General features: G+C 36.4%; 2 protein-coding genes across 5 annotated transcripts; one reads left to right on the forward strand and one right to left on the reverse strand.

The window, feature by feature from the left end:
- Nucleotides 1-512: 512 nt before the first annotated feature.
- On the forward strand, nt 513-13101 carry LOC132055601 (uncharacterized). Of its 3 annotated transcripts, none has more exons than XM_059447512.1 (16): nt 513-667; nt 2391-2690; nt 2773-2901; nt 3026-3233; nt 3700-3846; nt 5068-5142; nt 6268-6339; nt 8121-8192; nt 8425-8496; nt 8637-8708; nt 9426-9497; nt 9890-9961; nt 10615-10758; nt 11389-11460; nt 11901-12047; nt 12402-13101. In XM_059447512.1, the coding sequence occupies exons 2-16, from the start codon at nt 2496-2498 to the stop codon at nt 12584-12586; spliced, it is 1734 nt and encodes a 577-aa protein (XP_059303495.1). In that variant the 5' UTR covers nt 513-667; nt 2391-2495; the 3' UTR covers nt 12587-13101. The 3 variants fall into 3 exon arrangements, with proteins under 3 accessions (XP_059303495.1, XP_059303496.1, XP_059303497.1); XM_059447513.1 differs by lacking the exon at nt 513-667 and adding an exon at nt 1684-1905; XM_059447514.1 differs by lacking the exon at nt 513-667 and adding an exon at nt 2071-2092.
- A 3278-nt stretch (nt 13102-16379) lies between these two features.
- LOC132055602 (protein TOPLESS-like) lies at nt 16380-23223 on the reverse strand. Of its 2 annotated transcripts, none has more exons than XM_059447516.1 (19): nt 22989-23223; nt 22730-22895; nt 22511-22620; nt 22349-22418; nt 22178-22251; nt 21998-22093; nt 21806-21901; nt 21589-21716; nt 21196-21430; nt 20949-21107; nt 20775-20858; nt 20380-20535; nt 19330-19440; nt 19072-19251; nt 18869-18997; nt 18659-18754; nt 17891-18073; nt 17644-17810; nt 16380-17012 (listed from the first exon to the last, which is right to left on the reverse strand). In XM_059447516.1, the coding sequence occupies exons 2-19, from the start codon at nt 22770-22772 to the stop codon at nt 16802-16804; spliced, it is 2328 nt and encodes a 775-aa protein (XP_059303499.1). In that variant the 5' UTR covers nt 22773-22895; nt 22989-23223; the 3' UTR covers nt 16380-16801. The 2 variants fall into 2 exon arrangements, with proteins under 2 accessions (XP_059303499.1, XP_059303498.1); XM_059447515.1 differs by having other exon boundaries at nt 16380-17015; nt 22989-23158.
- Between the last annotated feature and the right edge of the window lie 126 nt (nt 23224-23349).

The following is a 23349-nucleotide window of genomic DNA, read 5'->3' on the forward strand; positions in this document are numbered from 1 at the left end:
GTAGTATTTTTCGTTTATCGAGATCCAAAATATGTAAACTTTGGCTGACATTTTATAACGCATGTGTTGACACGAGAATAGATGCAACTTGTAATTTTTTTAGAATAGTTTTTGAATATCTAAATTTTTAATTTTAAAATATTAAGTTGTCTAATTTAGTTTCAAATTGTTAATAGAAAAAATTCTTTCTATTAACAAAAAATAATAATATATAAGTTAAACTCATAATTAGAATTAGAATGGTGTTTGATTCTCAACAAACTGATTGCTTATAGTTAATTAAATTAGAAAAGACAAGATTTAATCGCAAACCCCTTAGATTAAGAAAGGCATTTAAGAAACCTTGTGCACTTGTTAGTAATCGAAAACATTGCGTACACTATCTTCCATTATGTGGGACCCAATCAAACTCAAATGGATAAAAGCTACCTTGAAAATGGTAGCAACCCATAGGACCCACACCCGAGCCTCCGCGCCTCTCTTATCTCATCACTACAAAGCAACTTAACCAAACCTAAGTTCCTTCACACGTGGATCTAATCCGTTGGTTCGGACTCTGGTTCGGCTAGACGCCTCTCTTCTTTATACTTGTGATACTTTCCAGTACTTTCTTATACTCTCTCATCTTCTCCTTTTCGTCTTATCTTACACTGATCGATACTTCAAGGTTCATTTTTTTTCTCTCTTCTAGTTATTGAATTTCATAATATAATTAATAATATAAGTCACCGTGTTTACAGTTGATGATCCTCTGATGATCTTTGGTTTTATTGTTTCTGTGTTAGTTTGGATGGAATTTCTAATAAAAAGATCACAAATTTCATTTTCTTTTTAATTTGTTTCTGTGTTCCTTTATGTATTAACTGTATTTAGTCCATGAATTATGTTTAGGAGATATTTTTGGGAGGTGCTTCATTCTAGACTAATCATCTGATTACGACGAGACAAAAATAGTGTTCTCTTATAATGAATTTTAAGCTCTATTTGACCTGAATAGTATTGCTGGTTTCGATTGTTTGCCAAAGTTTCTAAAAAGGTTTTTCCAAAATTCAATCAACATCTAAATATCTTTTATGTTAGTGGGTGGTTGAAAAAGTTGGGTACTTGCTTACATATTTTAGTTCTTAGCAGCTTTGTGAAATTGGTGTGATGCTTTGCTTTTCCTTCTGCTTTCATATTACTATTTGAACTGATGTTTCATGTAAATGTATGAGTTATTTTCTTGATATTTCAATGAGTTAGTGTGGAACAATATATATTTAATGCACAAGGGAAATTCACGTGTCTTTAGTATAGATAATTGCACAGCAATACGTTATATCTGCATTCTTCTATATGTGTATGTCGTTTGGATTGGCTGAAATTGCATTGAAAATTTTATCAAAAATACATCCAACCGTAATTTAGAATTATTTCATGGATGGTATTAAATTAAATACAGTGGTTGTACCATTTTCTTCATTTTAATTTCTATTGGAGGTTTTGTCAACAAAGGCAAAATAGTGTGGATTCGTTCTTTTGTGGTGTTGGGGTATGACCACTTTTTTCATTTCAAAATGTGCCTCCCAAGGAGTTTCCAAATAAGCAGCTAGTTGCTTTTATGTGGAATAATAAAACTTTGGACTTAACATATATGGTGACTTTGCAGTTACGTTCGATTGTCTGAGTATTCTTTTAATTTCTAAATGTTCTTCCTTGTGTTCTTTGAGTGAGCAGCTCTAGTATGTGCCACTTTGTTATGTCTCACTTTCTTGTTTCTAATCCTCACTTTTGGGCATATTGCTATGTTTGTAGCTTTTGGGTTCCTCATCTGTTGTTGGGCCATCATCTGCACTATTACTTCACAGGGAATCATCTTTTGGCAAATTGCTTGAAATCTCTTGAAAAGTTACTTGTCTCTTTTAGGTACTTCTAGTGTGAGAAATAAAATTTCGTTGCAACATTAGAGTTAAAAGGTAAAACAGGAAGAATACGTGCCTCTGTTTTGGCAAATAGTCTCATCGTGCAGTCACTTGAATAAGTCTTTCAGAGTTTGTTCTTCTTTATTAGGCATGTTTCCGGGGTCCTTCAAAGCTGTACAGTCTCATCAGATGTAGGTGCTTATATCTGTATATATGTAAATAGTAATATGGGGGTGTAGTCATTCCTTTATGTATGGATGCTCTAAAGATGTCAAGTATTTCATTCTGTTGGTGTGGCCATTTTCCCCCCTTAAGATATGCATGATTTTGTCATCATCCCGCAGGCACTGATATGGCTACTTATTGCCTTATTGATCCACACACGTGTCCATCATTTCTAGTTTTAAGCTTATGTCTTTAATTTACTTGCATAATTAGAAAGGTATCTGGAAATCAGTCTAAGGCTTTCGTTGTTTTGTTGGCTTGCAGGTTATCGTGATAAAGGGCAACCTGAAATTTAGTTGACCCCATGGATTTCCGCTCCATCTATAATCTGCAGTTTTGCTAACATAAAGAAAATCCAACACCTATCAAATGGGAGGAGCATGTTCTAGGAAGCGTGACCAGCAGGTCAGTGAGGATAGCCTACATAGAGGAGTTTCTGGACGATATTCCAAAAGTGCAAGTTCAAAATGGTTGGGAACTTCGTTTTCTCGAGGAGCAGATGCTAAACAGGGAAAAGGAAAATGCCCATCTCTTATGGAATTGTGTATTCGTAGAATCTGTGAAGTATGTCTTCCCATTAAAAATGATTTATCAGGTGAAACTAGCCTCTATTTTGCAAACTGATTTCTCCTGCACTTTGTTGCAGGACATTGATAAATACAGTACCTTCTCTGTATTGCCTAGGGATATAAGTCAGCAGATCTTTGATGAATTGGTTTGCTCGCAGCGTCTTACAGATGTCTATCTTGAAGCCTTTAGAGATTGTGCTCTTCAGGTGTCGTCACGCTTACTTTTCTAAAATAGAGTAGAACCACTAGATAAGGAATATTCGGCACCTGATTCTTTTATGTGACTTTGAGGTCAGACTGACTCTTGATGAAGTGATTTTCGCATTACAGGATCTGAATATGGGAGAATATCCTGGTCTGAGCGACCGTTGGATGGATGTCATTTCTTCACAGGGTTCATCTCTACTTTCCCTAGATCTGTCGGGGTCTGTTGTCACAGATTCTGGACTGACTAATCTCAAAGATTGCAAATATTTGCAAGCACTAAATCTTAATTACTGTGACCAGATTACAGACCGTGGTGTGGAGAATATAAGTGGTAATATTCTTTCTCCGACGATGTGCAGTCTCATGGGAGGAATGTAGTTAAGTCAGCTAGAATATTCACTCATAGCAACTCCTTTAGCAGTGAATAGTGATAGGGAGAGGACAGAAAATCGAGAGAGAAAAACTTAAAAGGCAAAAAGTTAAAGATGGAAGGCTTAGTCCTTGAACTGCAGGAGAAAATTGATTACCTTGGGTTTTTTCATAGTAATACAGAGTACTTTATGAGCTGCATAATACATAGAACAAATTTCTCTAAAAACAATATAGGGGTTTGATTTTAAAATTACATGTGGTATTCTTACAAATTATTTTATACATAGAAGGTTCCTTTATTCATTTGGTTTTGTATTCGCTTGTGCTTCTTTACAAATACTAATGCTATCTATGCAAATCTATTGGAGTATATTCCTTTTCCTTTTGTATTTCTGGAGTGGCTGCTAATTACACAATGATTTCAGGTCTATCAAACTTGACAACTCTGAGCTTTAGGAGAAATAATGCACTCACTGCTCAAGGAATGAGTGCACTGTCTGGGTTAATTAACTTGGTGAAGTTAGATTTGGAGAGGTGCCCAAAAATTCATGGGGGAATGGTTCATCTTAAAGGTTAGTTCTTCTCCTTAATGGTGCGTAACTGTCCATAGTTTGTACAGCAGCTTAGTATTTTCAAGCTTGAAGATCCAAAGTTTTGTTGCGATAACATCAAAAGTTTGTACTCTTAATTTGGTTATCGAAATTCTTGCTTCCAAGACTAAGAATGGATAAACTTCCTGTATAACTGTTCAAAATTCATTTTCTTTTAATTGAAATACATTTACTTGATCAAAAAAGAAAACTTCATTTTCTTTTAATATGTGGCATTTCTATGTGTGTAGATGGATCATATAGGATTTTTGGAGAAGAATCTGTAACCAGTTGTATGTGTGGGGGCTCCCCTTCCATTTATAGATTAATAAAATATCGAATCTAATTTGAAATAAAAATATCTTTGCTCTTTGTATATGATGTGATTGATCCGACTGTAAGATTGTGGTGAACTGTAGAATAAATGTCATGATAATGGTGATATAAAATTTGATGTTAGCTTTCTACATGCTGTCTTATGGAGATCTCAAGAGTGTGCTGCGAATAATGCACTCGTCAAGAATTATGAACAAGTTCTTTATAGATTGAGAGTTGTGATCTGTTGAAGTTGAGTCACCTAATTCTTGATAGAAATTGTTGCTCCAAAATCTAATTCCCAACACCTCTTGCTTGAATCTTCATTACTTATCGTCACTCGACTTCTTCTTTAATAATCAAATACTTTCCTTTGATATATTTTGTACCTTTTTGTCAAGTTTTCTCTTGAGCCGAGGGTCTTTCGGAAACAGCCTCTCTATCTTTCAAGGTAGAGGTAAGGTCTGCGTACACTCTACCCTCCCCAGACCCCACATTGTGGAATTTCACTGGGTATGTTGTTGTTGTTTCCTTGATGTATTTTGCATTTTCTCGGGCTTTTTCACCTTTATCGTCTAACGTTGAGTCTACAACTTGCCTACACATCACAAACCACAAAAATGATTTCTAAATAATATCACTGAAATTACCTACCAATGATTAATAATAATACAAAATAACCGATTCAAACCCCTTGATGTGAACTCATCGGTGCAAGAAGTATACCCAAAAGTACAGAACCTATACAATAGTACGATTCTCTACAAATTGCACCGAGTCTTCTATGCATGCTTACTATATTTAATTTTAGCAAAAGCATGGTTTCCTCCTCTAAGTTTCTGTAAAGAAATATACTGAACTTGATTCAAGGATTTTTATTTGCGGCAGGTCTAAGCAAGCTTGAATCTCTTAACATCAATTGCTGCAACTGCATCACGGATTCGGATATGAAGCCTCTTGCAGGTGTGTCTGCCTTGTTCTGCTCTTCAGATAGCCTCATTTCTGTATATTGAATAAGAAGGCAGTTAATGGGGAAAGAGTTCGACAAAAAGGAGGGCAGAAATTAAGGCTTAAGATTTGGGCTGCTATTACTGAAAGATTGATGATTATTTGGATTTGGAAGCTTTAGTTAATGAACTGAAAGTCTGGGCCTCCTTTTGCAATGTCAATCACAATCAGCTTATTCTTTGAAGACTATTGATGCTGTGGACACCGTCTAACATTGCATATGCTTTGTCAAAATGGAAAAAAGAACAGGTCTTTTAGTATGCGAGTTTCTTTTAGATAGGTGCTTCTATTTATGTTAAGACAGGACCAGTAAGGATTTAGGAAATTGCAGTATTGTTATATGGGAAGTTTGTATTTTTGTTTTTTTAAGCCTATTATTCTTTCTCGATCGATACAAGTGATAGTCGCATAGTGGTTTGATATTTCACCTCAACTTTTATGATTTGTTTATGGGGAATATTCATTTCTTTCGACCAGAAATGGGCCTTTTTGGATATAGTAACAGTATTATATACTAAAGCTGCTTAGCATAGAAAGATAAAAAAGCTGTTATGGATAACTGCTTGATTTCCCTCTGAGATGCTCCTTGTCCTAGTATTTTGATAGTAATCCTTGCAGTAACACAAAAAATTGTGCGTTGACAATATTGAACTATAGTCTCATGGTCAATGAAGTGAGTGTAAACCTTGGAGACCGATGTTCAAATCCCAACAGAGACAAAAAAGTACTTGGCGATTTCTTCCATTTGCCTAAGACTTGGTGGCAATAACCCGGTACCTCTGCTGGTGGGAGACAACAGGTACCCCTTGTATAGTCGAGGTGCATGAAGGCTGGCCAGGCCACCACCATTAAAGAAGAAACGTGACAAAACCGTGCACATGCCTAAATACTGTTCTTTCATTTTCTTTCTTTGCGATGGTAAAAATTAACTACTTATTTGATGTAACCTATCATGCACAGAAAGTTGACTTTTCACGATAGTGTGTGTCAATTTTTTTTTTTTCACTTATAAATATTTGTGCTGAATATTTTTGTGTTCATAGTTCTCTGTGATGAAGTTGTTTTGTGTTCATATTTCAGGGCTGACAAACTTGAAAGGATTGCAAATTTCATCCAGTAAGGTCACAGATTGTGGTGTTACTTTTCTGAAAGGTACATATTCTACCATCTTGAATAATGTTGGTTCTCGCTTAATATCCCATGCCCTTACTAGATGGAGATGACAAAGGTATGTCCTTTTCTCTCAACCTAGCAGTTCTGGACCTACAGGGCCACCTGATTATTAACCCCAGTGAGATTTGAAATTTAAGGTATTTCTATGTGGGGGTTGGGACTTATCTTGGCTATTGAACTACCTAATGTTAGACTTCATTCAGTGCTTTAATCTTTTTCTGTTAATAATCTTAGTTTAATATATTTATGCTTTACTTTTAGTCAATAGTACCACTGAATCTATAACAGTAAGGAATGTGGTACCTGAGAAAGTTATATATACTCCCTTGTCGATGTTGATGCTTGAATGAAATCCTTGTAGACTACTTGCTACTTGGGAAGACGGTATCCTCGTACAAAAAGAACCAATCTTGTCTGTTTTTTGCTCCTGAAAAAAAAAAAAAAAACAAGGTTTCTTTTTTGTGTCGTCAAGTGTTGAGAGGTGAACCTGCATTTTATCTTAGTAAGGACTGTGGTACATGAGAAAGTTATATATACTCCCTTGTCGATGATGATAGTTGAATGAAATCCTTGTAGACTGCTTGCTACTTGGGAAGACGGTATCCTCGTACAAAAAGAACCAATCTTGTCTGTTTTTTGCTCCTGAAAAAAACAAGGTTTATTTTTTGTGGTGTCAAGTGTTGAGAGGCGACCCTGCATTTTATCTTAGTGCAAGGTCTCAACCACCCAAAGGTTTAATTGCCGCCTTAGATTAGCTCTGAAGTGTGATCATGGAGAAATTCTATATATATATATATATGTGCAGGCATATAGAGGTCTTTTGCAATATAACTTTTTATCAGTATCTGTACTGTGTATCAAGCTTAGAGCTGTGAGTTCTCGGATCCTCTAAGAATTGATAATATTTTTATCTAAGGAGTAAGGACAGTGATTCGATCCCCCCTACTGATATTCATGGAACAAATGAAGTGGCACCGAGAGGTTGTTACATAGCTTCTATATGGGGCTGTCCCACATTAATAAAATTGTTTGCCATACTGATAGGGAATTACATCTGTTTGATACTGCACTAACCATATCATTTTTAAGCAAAATGCTAGATTTTTAATGAGTTGATGACTAACATAAATAATGTTATGTATAAACCCGAGTATACTGCAAGAAATACCAGTAGACTTCTAGTTGATGAGCTGGCGCAAGCTGCTATATTTGTGTGTGATTAGATCATAAGATACCCTTTCCAATCCACAGATCAGTGAAGAGATCTGTCTTTCCAACTCATATACTGGTATTACCTTAGGCTATTTAATGCCACACATTAGCTGGCACCTTTGCCAGGATTAAGTTATATGTCAGCCTCTGAAGTTTTCTGGGATTTGTGTGCTACTTTGTCCCCAAGCTGCAGAGTAGTAATAACTGGGTATAAAGATTTAGACCACCACATTTCTGTTGGAGATGGGGAGTTTAATTATTTAACCAGCCCAGTCACCTTGAAATCTGTTTGAAGCCACAAGACTCTTCCCGTACTCTAATGTTGTAGCATGAAGAACGACAATAGTTCATGTTTTTTTTTTTTTAAGGATTCCATTTGCTAGATGACTAATTGAATGAAGCCAGGCAGAGCACGTATCTTTATTTCAATTTTCGTGTTATTTATGTGGTAATCTGCACTTAAAACTTTTGTTCAGCCTCCTTATTCATTGCAAGTACATATAGGTTCTCGTACTGAAGCTTTTGTTGTTTCTTTTGTTCTTGGTCAGCTCTGGAAAAGCTTACTCTGTTGAATATGGAGGGTTGCCCTGTTACAGCAGCGTGCCTGGAGTCTCTTTCTGGTATTGTCTCAGGGAAATTAAATTGTATTGGAAATATATACTATACTAGGATGTCAGTTAGCTACCTGGCAACTCCAATCACTAAACCTATTTACAAGTCCTATCAATGTTAAAATCACGGTAGTAGGAAGGTTTTTTCCAAGTCTGAGAAATCCTTGAATAAAGCTTGTTTTCTTTGCCACCTTTCCATTTTTAGTTCGGTTTTTGACGTCTCTTTTTACTGTTTTTGCAGCTCTTCATGCTCTGCTATATTTAAACCTGAGCAGATGTTGTTTAACAGATGATGGGTGTGAGAAGTTCTCCAGTGAGTTATATATTTATGATTTATCTATCAGCTCTTATTATTTAACTTGTCATATCATTTCAGATTGATGAGTTATTGATTTCATTCTGATTTTCAAAAATTTAAGTTAACTCGTGTACGTCATTTGTCATTTTTTGTAGGTTTGCAAAGTTTGAAAGTTCTGAATTTGGGATTCAATGAGATCACAGATGCCATTCTTGTGCACCTGAAAGGTGATCTTGTATTTGACTTTTGTATGCTTCTCTCACTTGGTTGGTACATTCCCTGCTCCTTCTGGTTCTGCTATAGCTTTAGGGGGGCTTAATGTTACTTGAGGAATACATCCGTTATTTTTTAAGAACTTTGTTTCTAGTTTCATAGCTTTAATGTACATGGCGGTTGGTTACAGTCTGCCTAAGGATGGATGATAACTTTACTGAGTTGTTGTGTAGGGATTTTTAATGGTTGTCATTCGATAAGTTTGTAGGCCTTCTGCTTCATGGATTAAGTTTTAGTTCTGAGTGAGGAGGGAATATTGTGGATTGAATTGTAGGTTGGGTTAGGGAAAAGTGGTAGGGATATAATGGTATCACCTCCACTTCCATGACCCATGACCCCAAAAAATGAAGGAGAAAAGAAGAGAAAGGGATTGCTGGTTCGCTTATTAGGAAGGTTAAAGGGGTCATGGTGTGAGTTACGCAGAGCCACTAATGGGGTAATATTGGTGGGTGGGATTTGTGCTCCGCCTCCCCCCTTTGCCATCCTTACTGGTATCTATAATGTAGTCATGTAGATTTTGAGTAACAGACCGAACTTTAAATCTAATGGTGTCTTTAGTGCTGAACTTGATTTCCATGGGACTTTAAGTCGGATTTTACCTGTCAAAAGAAACAAAAGCATATAGTTCTGATGTTATAAATTTATACAAGCTTTTGTCTTGCTTTGAACAGGTTTAACATACTTGGAGAGCTTAAACCTGGACTCATGTAGGATTAGAGATGAAGGGCTGATTAATTTGTCAGGTTAGTGTTTCACTATCAATATGAATCAACTATGCCTCATTTCCAAACTAGTTATGCTTTTATTAGTCCCCGCATCATGCAATTTAGAAACAACTTTCACACATTAATTTAATAAAAACTTTTGCTTTAATGTATTCTTAACTAAAAAGGGAAACTGAAAGTTAGCTGTGATTGTTGCCCTGGAGAGTATTTTAAGCCTTCTCGTCCTGACAATTTTTGTGTATGATCCTTGTCTGAAAACAATCTTGTGCCTCTTTATAAATAGATGTCTTGCCAAATCTTTTGGGTCATGATTCATACTTAAAAGTTTTTACCGACTTTGTTTGGACGACTTGTCTAATTTCAGCTTGTTTTATTTGCCAATTTCCCTCTTTTTTGCTTTTCTGTTTCAGGTCTTCATCGCCTGAAGAGTTTGGAGTTGTCTGACACTGAAGTTGGAAACAATGGGATCCGTCATCTCTCAGGTTTTTCTTGTGCCTTGTGCTTATATTAGAAAATTTGAACTGTATTCTGGTTCTTCTTCATTCGGTTGAAGCTTTCAGAAATTCAAGGACAGGGCTGGACTGGGTTTTGTCCCACTAGTGATGAGATGATAATCTTTAGCTTTCTGTTCTATTTCTCTTTTTCGGGTGAACCAAAAGAAATTAAATGTTCAATAGGTAAAACTAAGAGATACTAAATAATAATTTGGCTATAGTCAAGAGTTAAATTGGATTATGGCTGCACGAACTTTGGTCTTACTCTAAAGCCTCCTAAAAAAAGGAATCAAGATAATTCCTTGGAAACCAAATCTGGGTAAAATTTCCGGAAACAAAACCTGAATTTTCCATGAATTGTAGTGTCGAAACTGCATTACAGCTGCATGAAGCAGATTGAGAGTAGTGACAATGGCTATTGAAATTTGAATGTTATGACTAAGGATTTAATTGTTCAATGTGACTTAAGGATTTAATTGTTCTGTTTCCTTTTAGCCGCCCATCCAAATCCACTTTCTGAATGTTATTGCCGTGGAAAATGCGTTGGGAGCACCTTTTGGCGAACCTATGTCATAATTGGATAAATAGACTCTACTAGGCATTTTGTGCTGATGCAATTTGTTTGGTCTTTTGTTGTGCAGGGTTAAGGAGCCTAGATACCTTAAACCTGTCCTTCAGTGTTGTCACCGACAGTGGTCTAAGGAGGCTTTCTGGGCTATCCTCATTGAGGTCACTCAATTTGGATGCACGCCAAATAACCGATGCTGGGCTTGCAGCACTTACAAGTAAGAATTTTCCCATAATGGTATCTTTGGTGTTACTTTCATCTCAGTTAACTTCCTCATGAACCAGAGGTCTCAAAACCTGCAAGTTGAAGCATTCGCTCAAAGTAAACTTGAGACCCAAAACTTTGCACACAAAATTAGCTGTGAAATTTGGAAAATATTTGGCGAATGTTCTCTAATTTTTCCAAAAAACAAGTCTCAACATCCTAATAGATTTTGAACGTTATCTAATGATGCCTGATGCCCAGCAACGCACGAGAGGTACTATAACCTTTCAAACCTACCAAAAGTTTCAAGTTGGCCAGCAGGTAAACGGTCCCCTAACCAGAAGAAATTTCAGATTTCTGTTTTCTTCTTGTTAAGTTAATGGATTGGGTAGAACTTAAGGAACTTGGATTTGTAGGAATAAACCCAAGCCAAAATCCTGATACCAGATGACAACACCCAAAAATTTACAAGAAACTGAAAATCAGAAAGGAAAAGGACAATAGAATGGAAATGTAGAAGATAGAGATAAACTTGACCCTAAGAGGCCTTATGTTACATGATACTCGATTATGAATTTTGTTTAGAAGTGTATAATTTAGATACTAGAGTTGATTTGTCCGGTCTGATTTCTACAAAATGCAGGCTTGACTGGGCTAACTCACTTGGACCTCTTTGGAGCTAGAATCACTGATTCTGGAACAAGCTATCTTCGACGTACGTCTTATCCGTCTCTTTATGCAACATCCGGTGCTCTCCCTTCCATTTCAATCTGTCTTGTGGAACTTTTAGTGCTTCCCTCACCCCTGTGGCCCTGCCCATACTCTCTTTATTCCCCTTCAGGGTGTGGGCTTTAACTTCAGTCCTATTGCTGGTAATACGAAGATTATGTAAAATAGATCCATTCCTGTTGCTTGTGGCTAATGGTGATTTGTTATCCATGTGAAAGAAATTTTAATCCTGATATGCCGGTGTTAATGCAGCCGTGCTACTACTTTATCAAAGTGTTCAAGCTCCTGCTCTGCTTTTTCCCCTTTATGAATCCTAATAAAATCAGATTTCATAGGTTTATATCTAGAGTAATTCAGAATGTGTGTAAATCAACATTGAAGCGTTTCAATTCTGACTATGGTTATTCTGGTCAATTTTGATGATAGATTTTAAGAATCTGCGATCTCTGGAAATTTGTGGTGGAGGTTTAACTGATGCTGGTGTAAAGAACATCAAGGACCTGACGTCCTTGACACTGCTAAATCTTTCTCAAAACAGTCACCTGACGGATAAGAGCTTGGAAGTGATTTCTGGTATTGTTTCGTGTCTATTTGTGCTTTTCCCCCCATACGTGGGCTTTGTTTGTTCTCTTTTATTTTAGAGGTGTGGACAATCTCTAATATTATTCGCCACTTCAAGGCTTTTTTTTATTTTATGCTTTTATCCAAAGTAGCTGGATTAGCCATTATGCCGGGGGTTCTCTTTAATTCCTCCTCCCTTTGATTATCCAGTGCAACTAAACAATTGCTGCACCAATCTCGTGGTTCTTTTCAGAATTAGTCAAAACTATTCATTTTTTCCCTTCCACATAGTGGGCAGTAGTTGCTGTCTGACTTTTGGTTTCTGAATTTCTTATGGAATCAACTTTTGTCTGGACTGAAATGCAGGGTTGACACAGCTGGTGTCTCTGAATGTTTCAAATTCTCGCATTACAAGTACAGGGTTGCAACATCTGAAGCAACTTAAGAACTTGAAATCACTTACCTTGGAATCCTGCAAGGTAACTGCAAATGACATCAGGAAACTCCAGTCAACTGAGCTCCCGAATCTGGTGAACTACAGGCCCGAGTAAATGGTGCAAGGATACTTGTTTTGACCAGCTAGTCAGTGCTGGGAAACTGCTGTACATAGATCAACAATAAAATATGTTATTTCTTGAATTGTAAATAATCTGTCTGTTGAAGATTTGGCTGTATGTCATTCTTCAGTGTATGTTGGTCGGTCTTTTCAACGTGCCATAGATGAAGCCTTCTCTCATATTGAGCACTTCAGTATGAGGGAAAATGTAGATAAGCTTCCTTGGTACTGGGTGGAGGGTAATAGGTTTTGTACATATTTTGTTGTCAAGCCATTAAGAAACAGCAACCATTTCTGAATTCTGAATTGGTGTTGCGGGTACTTTGGCGGTTCTGGTTAAATTTCGGCTTTGGTAAGCTGTCAGTGTTCGACTAAGGTTCAGATATGGGAATGATTGATTATTTCCTCGGCAAGTTGATGGACAGTTCATGAAAATGTTTGGCTTTTGTATCATTTCTGTTGCTTATGAACACCAAGGAACCTTGTTTGAATGAATATTCTGTGGACGTATTTGTGTGCTCTATTCTTAGTTCAGCACTCAGTTGTGGTTCAAGGCTTCACTACTGGTCGTGTGATCCATTTTGGTTGTTATATTCTAAATAAATGTTATATATGGAGCATTATGTTATAATTGACCTGCTGGCTAGTGCATTATAGTGGTTTATTTACATGTTGGTATGGTTGCACAATCTCGTGTGGAAGTAATTGCATAATCTGCCCTTCAAATGACTGGTCTTCAATTTTTGTCCTTCAAAATCAAACTTATACCTAGCGGGGCATAAGTTCTTTGAAAGACAAAAATTAAAGATCATCACAAAATAGGGACAAAAGTGCAAATGACCCTCTCATATGACACGTCCTATTCTCGATGTGTACTATTTTTATTTAATGATATTACATTTTTTAAGTACAGCTTTATATGGGCAGTCTTAGGTGGATATATTCATTTCTCTGAGATTCATCTTGTGTACATGTTATGTCTTAGTTTTAATCCTTGGGCAATTTTTTCTATAGAAGATATTATTCATTTCTCTGAGATTCATCTTGTGTACATGTTATGTCTAAGTTTTGATCCTTGGGCAATTTTTTCTGTAGAAGATATTATTCAATTTGTTTTTTGTTTCTCCTATTGCATAACATGCATTCAGCATACTTGTATTCTGGCTCTGATTTACTTTTGTGACATTTTCATCTCTAACGTTAATTGAACTTAAGCTTATTGACCTATTATTTTCGTATCGTTAATAGCGCAAAAAGAAGGGCGGCAGCAAGTTATTCAATAATGGAGGCGCCTAGTCAACCAATGAATTATGAGTTATGACTGACCTATTCCCTTGTTGGGACTCATGCCGTCGGGAGTAACTAGAAACTTCAGATTGAAGTACCAAGATTATTGAATCACTAGAGTTGTATCGATATATCTTTTTTATGTTTTAGCCACACGATCTCTTTCATTTTTTTTAAAAGTTTTTATAACAGTAAAACTATATGGCAATACAAATTCAATCAAAACAAAGTGTCATTTCTGTTTCTACTTTTTTTATTTTGTGTTTACCGCCTTTGAGATACTGATGCGTGTTCTTTCTTTCTAAATCTATAGAATCATATATGAAAGAGGTAGACAATAAGCCCTTTAAAAATTGTCTATTTGCCCCTCTATTAGGATGTTTGAACTGCCTGCATTTGAACACCATAATCTCTTCATTTTATAGGGATGTCATATCAGTGTCCTAGTTTTCTAGGGCTTTGACTTTTCATGGCATCCCTTGCATTAAAATATACTCTTATGAAAAATCACTTCGAAGGGAGCTAGAATAGTATGAAACAAATTAGAGCACGTCATAAGGTGGTTGTTTCAGTTTGATCAACATTATGTACTGAAACAAGATGGTCACTTCAGAACCATCTCCACTCACGTTCATTTCAGAGTCCGGAGCATAAATGACACAAAATTGGACCAAAATTTCCAAAAGGGATTGTGGGCTACACAATAAACCAAAAGGAGTTTATCGTGTAGCCCTACACAATTTACCCACTTTTTAACTGTTTCCGTCTTTCCATCCGTGAAATTTAAAAAAAAATAAAGAATTAAAGGGCAAATCGTGTACCACTACACGATTTGCCAAAAGTACTTTTGCAAATCGTATAGATGTACACGATTTAACCTTTAATTTTTGCAGACTACTCTTAGCGCAAACTTTGTTTTCTAACAGGTACGAAAGGAGACACTACTAGAAGAAAAGCCCTAGCAGCTTATGATAAAAGGTGGACTTCTTATACTCACTCTTTCATCAGGAAAAAATACCCTTTGAAAATCATATTAAAGCTAAAACAGTTTTGTAATTGGTCGAAAGTTAACTATACATGTTTGAATAATGAAATATGATACTCCCTCCGTGTCAAATTATTTGTCGCTTTTTTGTTTTACACGCCCCTTAAAAAATATTAATTAGGAGGGAGTTTTAACTACTTTATCCTTATTTATGTTTAAGTTATAATCTATCTTCATTAAATGTTTACTCTTATATATGTGTGTCATCCATTAATAGCAAAATTCTACTAAGGGTAAAATGGGATAAATTTAATTAATTTAGCCTTGAACTTCTAAAAAGACAAATAATTTAAGACAACTATTTTTAGTAGTCACGACAAATAATTTGAAATGGAGGGAGTAATAGCAATTTGTTTATTGTACAAAGTGATTAAATGAAGGCATAAAAGTTATTGTTACATGTCGAATTTAAATTAAATGGTGTATTAATTTATAGATTCTAATCACTCTTATCCCAAGATTATTAATGATTCTACACCGAGTTGATATTAAATACTCCCTCCATCTCATATTAGTTGTCGGTTTGAAAAACTTTTTCGAAGTCAAGTTGACTATTTCGGAGTTAAATTTGATTAGATCAATTCAATATTTTAAAATTATAAATTAAATATTTAAAAACTACATGAAAAACACTACCAGTTACAATCCTTCTCATACTAACATGGTGGAAAATATATCTCAAAATGTTGGTCAAAGTTTATATAATTTGACTTTTAAAAAAGAAAAATGGACAAGTAATATGGGAGGGAGCGAGTAATCATCTACATTGGAAATTGGAATATGAGGTATTTCAATTGAATTAGCAGTAAAAGGATACTTGGTGAGTACAACAGTAGTTTACTTATTATAGTCAATTGTATATAACCGATTAGGCAAACTGATGTACAATTGTTGCGCTGTAAACGTATGGAAATCATATTCCAAGAAAACTAAATTGCTCGGTGAATTCATTGACATGGGATGAATTAAATCGTGTACATCTACACGATTTTCCCTTTAATTTTTTATTTTTTATTTGTTTATTTTTTTTTAACTTCACGGACGGAAAGACGGAAGCAGTTAAAAAATGGATAAATCGTGTAGGGCTATGCGATAAACCCATTTTGGAAATTTTGGTCCAAATTTGTGCCATTTAGGCTCCGGACTCTTCACTTCACATGGCCAACCAAGAGCTCAAGTTTGGTATATGATACGTTATCTTTTCTCACAAAATCTTGCCCGTTTTTATGAGCTAAATCGGAGAATCAAATCACTTCTTTTTTGTGCATTCAATTGAATAAATAGCACAATTTCAGGGCTATATGAGTTAACCAATTATGAGAGTCACCGGATATCGAAGAAACAATGCACTTTATGTTCATGATGAGAATGCCGCAATATGTTGAGGTCGAGAAGATGTCACAGTCTCACAGATCAAAGACAATTCCTCACCCTTAAGAGGTGAGACTTGCCAAAATCCAATTCAAGAATCACTCGAATTAGAAAGCTGATAGGAGGAATTCCTCACTACACTAAAGATTACAAAGAGTAAAGTATTCATTTTACATTACATCTTACCTCATGAGTTGGAGATTTACACGTTGGAGAATGCTGAGCTAAATTATGTCCTGCAGCTAATAGAGTACCACAAATGAAAGCCACAATATTGGTAGAAAAACCAAGTCGGCTGCAGCTAGTCCTAAGACTCCTAGCCCCTAGCGAAGATATTTCTTCCCTTCCAATTACAAAGAACACAAATTTTTGGGGCGTTACATACACTTCGTGTTTTGACTTGGAGGATTCTGGTTAGTCTCCTAGAACGAACATTTACTCGTCAGTGTGAACTGAAATTCGGATAAGATCCAGCAAAACAAAACGCAAGCCTTTTTGCTCTCTTTGTTATCTTGGTGCTTGTTCGGAGCCTGAAGCTCCAATAGATGGAGCGGTTGTCATGCCATTTGCTGATCCATTTTCAAGTGGTGGAGGGACGCCCCATTTGCCTTCAGATTCAAGTGGTTCGAAAACATGAACACTACCATCTGACAGACCTAATGCAAACTGGTTCGGATCTTGTGGATGTGCTGCAACTACAACTGGGTGGATATTTGCACTGCTGCAGAAAAATGACAAGGTTTTCGAAATATTACTTCAAATATCAGAGATGAAATATGTTTGGTGAACTGAATATGGATCCTCTCAGTACTTCCTGAGGATATCAGACACAGAGATTTACTTCTTATTTAGATTCATGATGCAGAGAAAATGACCAAAAAAAAAAAAAAAAATCAAACACCTGAAACATATATTAGGATGGATATTCCAGTGAAGCTAGAAATTTTAATCCTGGCAGTCAGACGCCCCACTTCATTTTACTAACATGATTTTACAAATACATATTTGCACAATGAATTATTTTGGAATTTCTAACCCACATGGTCAATATTTTGGAGAAATTAGATGGCGTGTAGGATGGTGAATTTTGTAGTCCTCTCGTCAACATAGCCTATGCATTGGTTGATATTTTTGTACCAATAACCAAGCCTGTGGAAGTTTTTTTTTCTTTCTTCGAGGACAAGTTGCAGTTTAGACTTCAGGCATTGTTCTGATACCGACTTCACTATTCTATCTCAAGAAAGTCTAACTAATTAGAAAAAAAAAGACAAGAATTTTGTTTTGAATAGTGGAGGCAGCATATCTTACAATTAAAGCAGTAAATAAGTTAGCAGGGTAGCAAAGAATACCTAATACTGGGTGATAGATAAGCTGAAGGAATAATACGGCATCGCATATGGAGGTGCCCTGCAGTGAATACGCACACAGTTGCATCCAAGAAACTGGCATATATTAGCTGGCTATCACACGAGAATGTGGCATGAGAAATTGGGGCAGCACTTTCACGCGGAACCCACTGTAAAAGAAGATAATATGTATTAATTGTTGAGATCTAACAGCATTTGATAACCAACTGCAGTCAGGGAGAGGACTTACCTGCTTTAAACATTCCAATTTTGTTGTTTCATATATAGCAATCTGTGCCTCATGCACAACCAGAAAATGAGTTTGATCCTGATGAAACTGCACTCTGGTATCTGATTGAGATGTCGATCTCCCTGGTAGCTGCAAGGATCTAGCCCTCTGCTTTTCCCACCCATCAGTGCTCCATACACACAGCTGTACAGAAGCAGATAATGTTGCTGAATACAAAAGATAAAAGAGTACAGAGAGGAAATATAAATAGTCTAACATTTTAAAGAGTGTCAGAAATGCAGAATGTAACTTTGATAGATTAATGGAGTGATATTTGAGAAGGATATTAGGTAACTTGCAATATATTCAGCTCAACTTTAGGCTATATATTTCAGATTTCGATGTCTCCCAAAATGCTTGAACCACTTCTAAAACAACAACTTCATGTATGCTTTTTCAAAATTTTCACAAAAATCAGAATTCATTCAGCTCTTATTTAGAGCATGAAATAATCTTATTCTTCGCCTAACGTTTAAATATTTATCATCTAATATGATATGCAGTGAAATTACTTCTAATTCCCAAGCCTAGTTGATTTGCTTAGTATCGAATGGGATGGAGAGTGTATGATGCCTTATATGCAAAATCATTAGGAAAGAAAATGCAATCTATCATATACATGTATTTTCCACATTAATCATGAGAATGTTTTGTTTCATGAGAATATTTTTAACAAAACATTGAGAAGTCAAAATACTACATGCTAGCCAAGAGTATCAAGTCTCTAACCTGAGAATCAGCTCCCGACGAAACCAGAACATTGAGCACATGAGAGAAGGCGAGGCCAGTTACCCTTTTCGAGTGGCCTTTAAGCTTGCTTTTAACCTTCATCAAGAAATTGAAATCTAGTCAATAACGATATACGGTAACTGGCCCAAAAACATGAAATTCTGATGACTGCCAATAACAACTAAAACTTCTTTTTTATCTTTATCATACCTCATCCACTCGGACATTATATATCTGGATGGTAGAATCATCCATGCCAATAGCGATAATGTTGTTATCTTGAGGATGGAATGCAAGAAAAGTTGCTGCTGGAGGTGGAGGCATGAAAGTTGTCATTGTCTGCATCCAGAAGAAAATTCAGCACATGATCTTTGGGTAAAGGGTAGAAATAAAAGAAGACAATGTTGTTATACCTTGAATGTCATCATATTGAACAAGGAGATCTTTCCTCCAGATGCTGACATCACATACGAGTCATTCTTGGATAAAGCAAAGCAGGAGACAGCTTCCTCATGGTTTGATTCGTGCACATCATTTGTCATTAAGATGCCACTTGAAGGTTGCCACAATTGAGGTGAAACGCTGGCCGTTGCCTAAATAAAGATTGACTCAATGCTCAGAATCATTTCTGTACAAAATGGAGGAAAGCAACAATTTCGGTGTCCATTTACCTTGCCACTTGAATTGCGTTCATTTCTTTGCCACTTCCAAAGTAGGTGAATAGCATTTGATGCTAATGCTAAGATGGCATTACCAGAGTTTGTATATATTAACCTTGATATCTGGAGTTATCAGCATTGAATCAAATCAGAAAACTGTGCCGTCAAAACTAATACAGTTGAAACAAACCATGGAAGAAATATTGACAACTAAACAAAATCTCTAGCTAAGTATTTTTTCCCAGTGAGAATTCTCCGCGAAATTTTCAGTTCGATATCTGATTACAATGTCCTCACATCCATGTTGTGCAGTCACGGAGACGCAACGGCTTCAAAATTGTGTGGTAAGGGGAAGGAATATGGCTTGAAATACCAAGCAGAAGTTTAGTTACTATTGCTAGTCCAAAGTTGGACACCATGAAAGTTGCCAAATCATTGTCCATAAATATAAGAGGCCTTTCGCTCTACTCCGGTCAATCTCTGTGTAGGTACTAGACCTTGTTTAGAAGGTTTCCAGCCTCCCACAACATTCTAATTAATCACCTTTTTAGACTTCCATTGCACTTCTATTAGAATCACATGCAGTGACCAAGATATGGAAAAGAGATGACGCAAAATCAATATCGCCTCCCCTCCAAACAGGAGGAGAACTCATAACAACAACATACCTAGTGTAATCCCACAAAGATTAATTAGGAGAACTCATAGAAATCGGAAAAAAAACTGAACCTAATATTTTCATATGGAAAGAGAAGCACAACACCGTTGGATCATATGGTTCATTTCCACTCGACTTAACCAAATAAGTTCATTTGCGGATGGCATGTTCTCATGTCACATGCCTTGATCATGTCAGATTGTGCACAAAGGCGTTGTGACAAACATAAAAGTTGCCAACTTTTAAACCTGAAGAAAGACGAACTATGGCTTAAACGTGCATCAGATTCTATACACGAATTATCTGCTATCTGTATGTTCAATGGAAAAGTTTCCAAGTCTTGAAAATGAGATTAAAAAACACAATTAGACAATTTCACGAATCCAGAGACATGGAGACTATACCTTAGTCACTCTGAGGTTCTCAGGAAGCTTCAAGGACCGGCACTGTGATGATTCACTAATTTCAGTGAGCTTCCATATCTTGGATTTGTCATTAGGCTCTTCATTAATCCGGGGTTTTACATCCACCATATTTCTGGCATCTCTTGCATCTCCATTCTTATAAAGTCAACAGTATGTAAAATATATTAGTGGATGATATTGACATGTAAAGCAGGCGAGGCTTCTTGGTGTGTCCTCCACTTTTGAACATAACGGTATTTATGGAAAAAGTGAGTGTGTATGCGCATATATATTTTTTTACATGGGCCTATGATCTGATGACCACAAAAAAAAAAAAAAAAAAAAAAAAAAAAACCCTCATTTGCTAATCACTTTTGGGAGTTATATTTACAAACCATTCCACTGATGCCAACAGCAGAGGCCACCCTATCTGCAAACCCAGAATTGTTTGCTGATCCAGATATTGAATTTACTGTAGGCTGCATGATGTTATAGCAATGGACACCTGGTCATGTTTGTGTAAAGAAAAAATGGAACTTCAAGATTTATATCAACAGGGTAACAAATACCTTAGCTGTTTCAGATGCCCTGGAAGCATCATAAGCTAGGTTCTCAAAAGTGCGTACTAAACGAATACCATCATTATTTGCCAAAATCTTTATCCCATTTTCATTAGCAGAAACAGCCAATAGAGAACCATCCTTGTTGAATCGAATTCGAGGGCTTGCCTGATATAATTTATTGATATAAAAGATAAAGCAGTTAGAACATAGTAGAATACCCCCATTTTCTCAGTCAACCTTAAAATAAACTTACTGGAAGACCTCCATCAGCATCAATAGTTGTCAGGAGTTGAACATGGTCCATATCCCAGAATTTGATTGAGAAATCATCACCAGCTGCCAAAAATCTATTTTTAGTTGTATCAAATTGTACCACACCTAGCGATCTTTTCCGAAACCCTAAATATGTTCTCTTAACAGCCCCTTCACTTTCGTTCCACTCGACAATGTGTGACTCCCCATCTTTGCTGGTTCCACATGAAAACAATCTGCAATTTTGCCACCCAACCACCCCAACCAAAAAAAAAAAAACAAAAAAAGGCAGAGAAGAAGAGAATATGTCAGATTGGAGAAAAAACTATTATTCTCAAGCGACATTAGCAAAATATGTTAAGTAGCAATAACACAATGCATCATCAGAGATAACCTAGTTCCATCAGCACTGTATGCCATTGTTGTGCACCAACGACCAGGAGCCTCATAATCTACTCGAGATCCCAAATTATCATATAACCATGCTTTTATTTTTCCATCTAATGCTGTAGAGAAAATAAACTGAAGAAGAAAGCTATCAGCACAAGTGCAAAGGTGCAGATAGCTAAACATTTAGTATTGTACAAGAGACATCATAAGAGTATCCTCACCTGAATGTTCTCTTTATGGTGAGGGCACACAGAGTATACAGGTGCCTCATGACCCTCAAATGTATATTGTTTTGCACCAGATGTGGCATCCCAAACCTAGAAATTAGCAACCATTGGAAAGAACAAGCAATTATTCCCCTACCGAAAATTGTCATTCATAGGCAACAAAGCGATATGTTATGCCTTCCCTACCTTTATAGTTTTGTCGTCTCCGCATGTTATAACACAGAGCTGCTTATTAGGGTGAGAGAATGCAAGATCATTTACGCCTCCAACATGAGCATCAATCTGCAAAAGCATTATCAGTCTGAATTGTGAAATTATTCAGAATTTTATCACCAGGGCAAGAGCCATAATGCCGCCACATTATACCTCCAAATGTTGACGTATATCATCATTCCCGTGATAAGAATATATTTGAACGATGTGCCTAGAGTATGCGACCCCTGCTCAATAGAAAAATAGTCAATCTAAGAGATCATTCAACTTACTTTTGACAGTGCAATATAGTAAGATAGGAAATGTGCCTTTCATCAAGCTTACCAAATAACGAACCATCGGGGCTCCATATAACACGGTTAACGGAGACACCGGGATCTTTCACCAATGCAGTCTGAGTTCAGTTGAGAAATTGTTTTGATCAGATTAAGATGAATCTCGTTGAATTAAGGGGGCTCACTTCTATCTAAGGGAAAAAGACCAAACCTGTAACGGCATTGAACATGCACCCAATTCCCAGACTTTGAAGTTTCTCAACACCAGTCTCTCCCTCGAACCAACTTCCCATAATGCAATATCTCCAACATTCGTGCCAACTATTTTGTAACATAGAAAGTCATGATAAATGCAAACTGCCAAAAGTATGTAGTGACAAATAGAAAACACCAGCATGTTAATAAAGAAGAGCGTTCAGAATATGCAGACCTAGAAGCAATGTCTGCTGAGAAGGATGAAAATCCATGCTCATGGGAGATGATCCCTGGTTTAATGTTCTTGCAACAGTCTTGGGCAAGTCATCAGGTACACTAAGAGCTTGATTATGACTTTGCCCTGGAAATGATATAGGTAGCACGTTCACGGGAAGATTAACCTGTATAATGAACAATAGGAAAGAAAGTAAAGCTACAATAGAAATTGTAAATATTGCTGACAGAATGATTTAAAAATCGGGAGAGTCTACTACCTCATCAGATATTCCCAGTGACCTAGTTCTCTTGGCAGCATGATCAGATTCCCCGGATGGATAATCAATAGAAGGATTTGTTGGTGGAGTCCTGGGATGTTTAAGAGACGCTACAGAAGGGAATGCAGAAAATCACCAGTTAAGAGAGCGGGAATAACCTACAGATAATCTAATAATTGTTTCATGTAACAGCTAAACTCTTTTTTATTGTTTGTCAAAAAAATTTGTTAATCCATGTGGACCAATTTCATTGCTTCTGTTTTCGAGTATCTTGATCTCAATACAAGTTCGTACGATTTACTCAAGAAAAAGGGTCAGATGCATACTCTATCAAAATTGACCAAAATTGAAGAACTCATAA

This window comes from Lycium ferocissimum, chromosome 5 (assembly GCF_029784015.1).
Source record: "Lycium ferocissimum isolate CSIRO_LF1 chromosome 5, AGI_CSIRO_Lferr_CH_V1, whole genome shotgun sequence".
Classification (NCBI taxonomy): Eukaryota; Viridiplantae; Streptophyta; class Magnoliopsida; order Solanales; family Solanaceae; genus Lycium; species Lycium ferocissimum.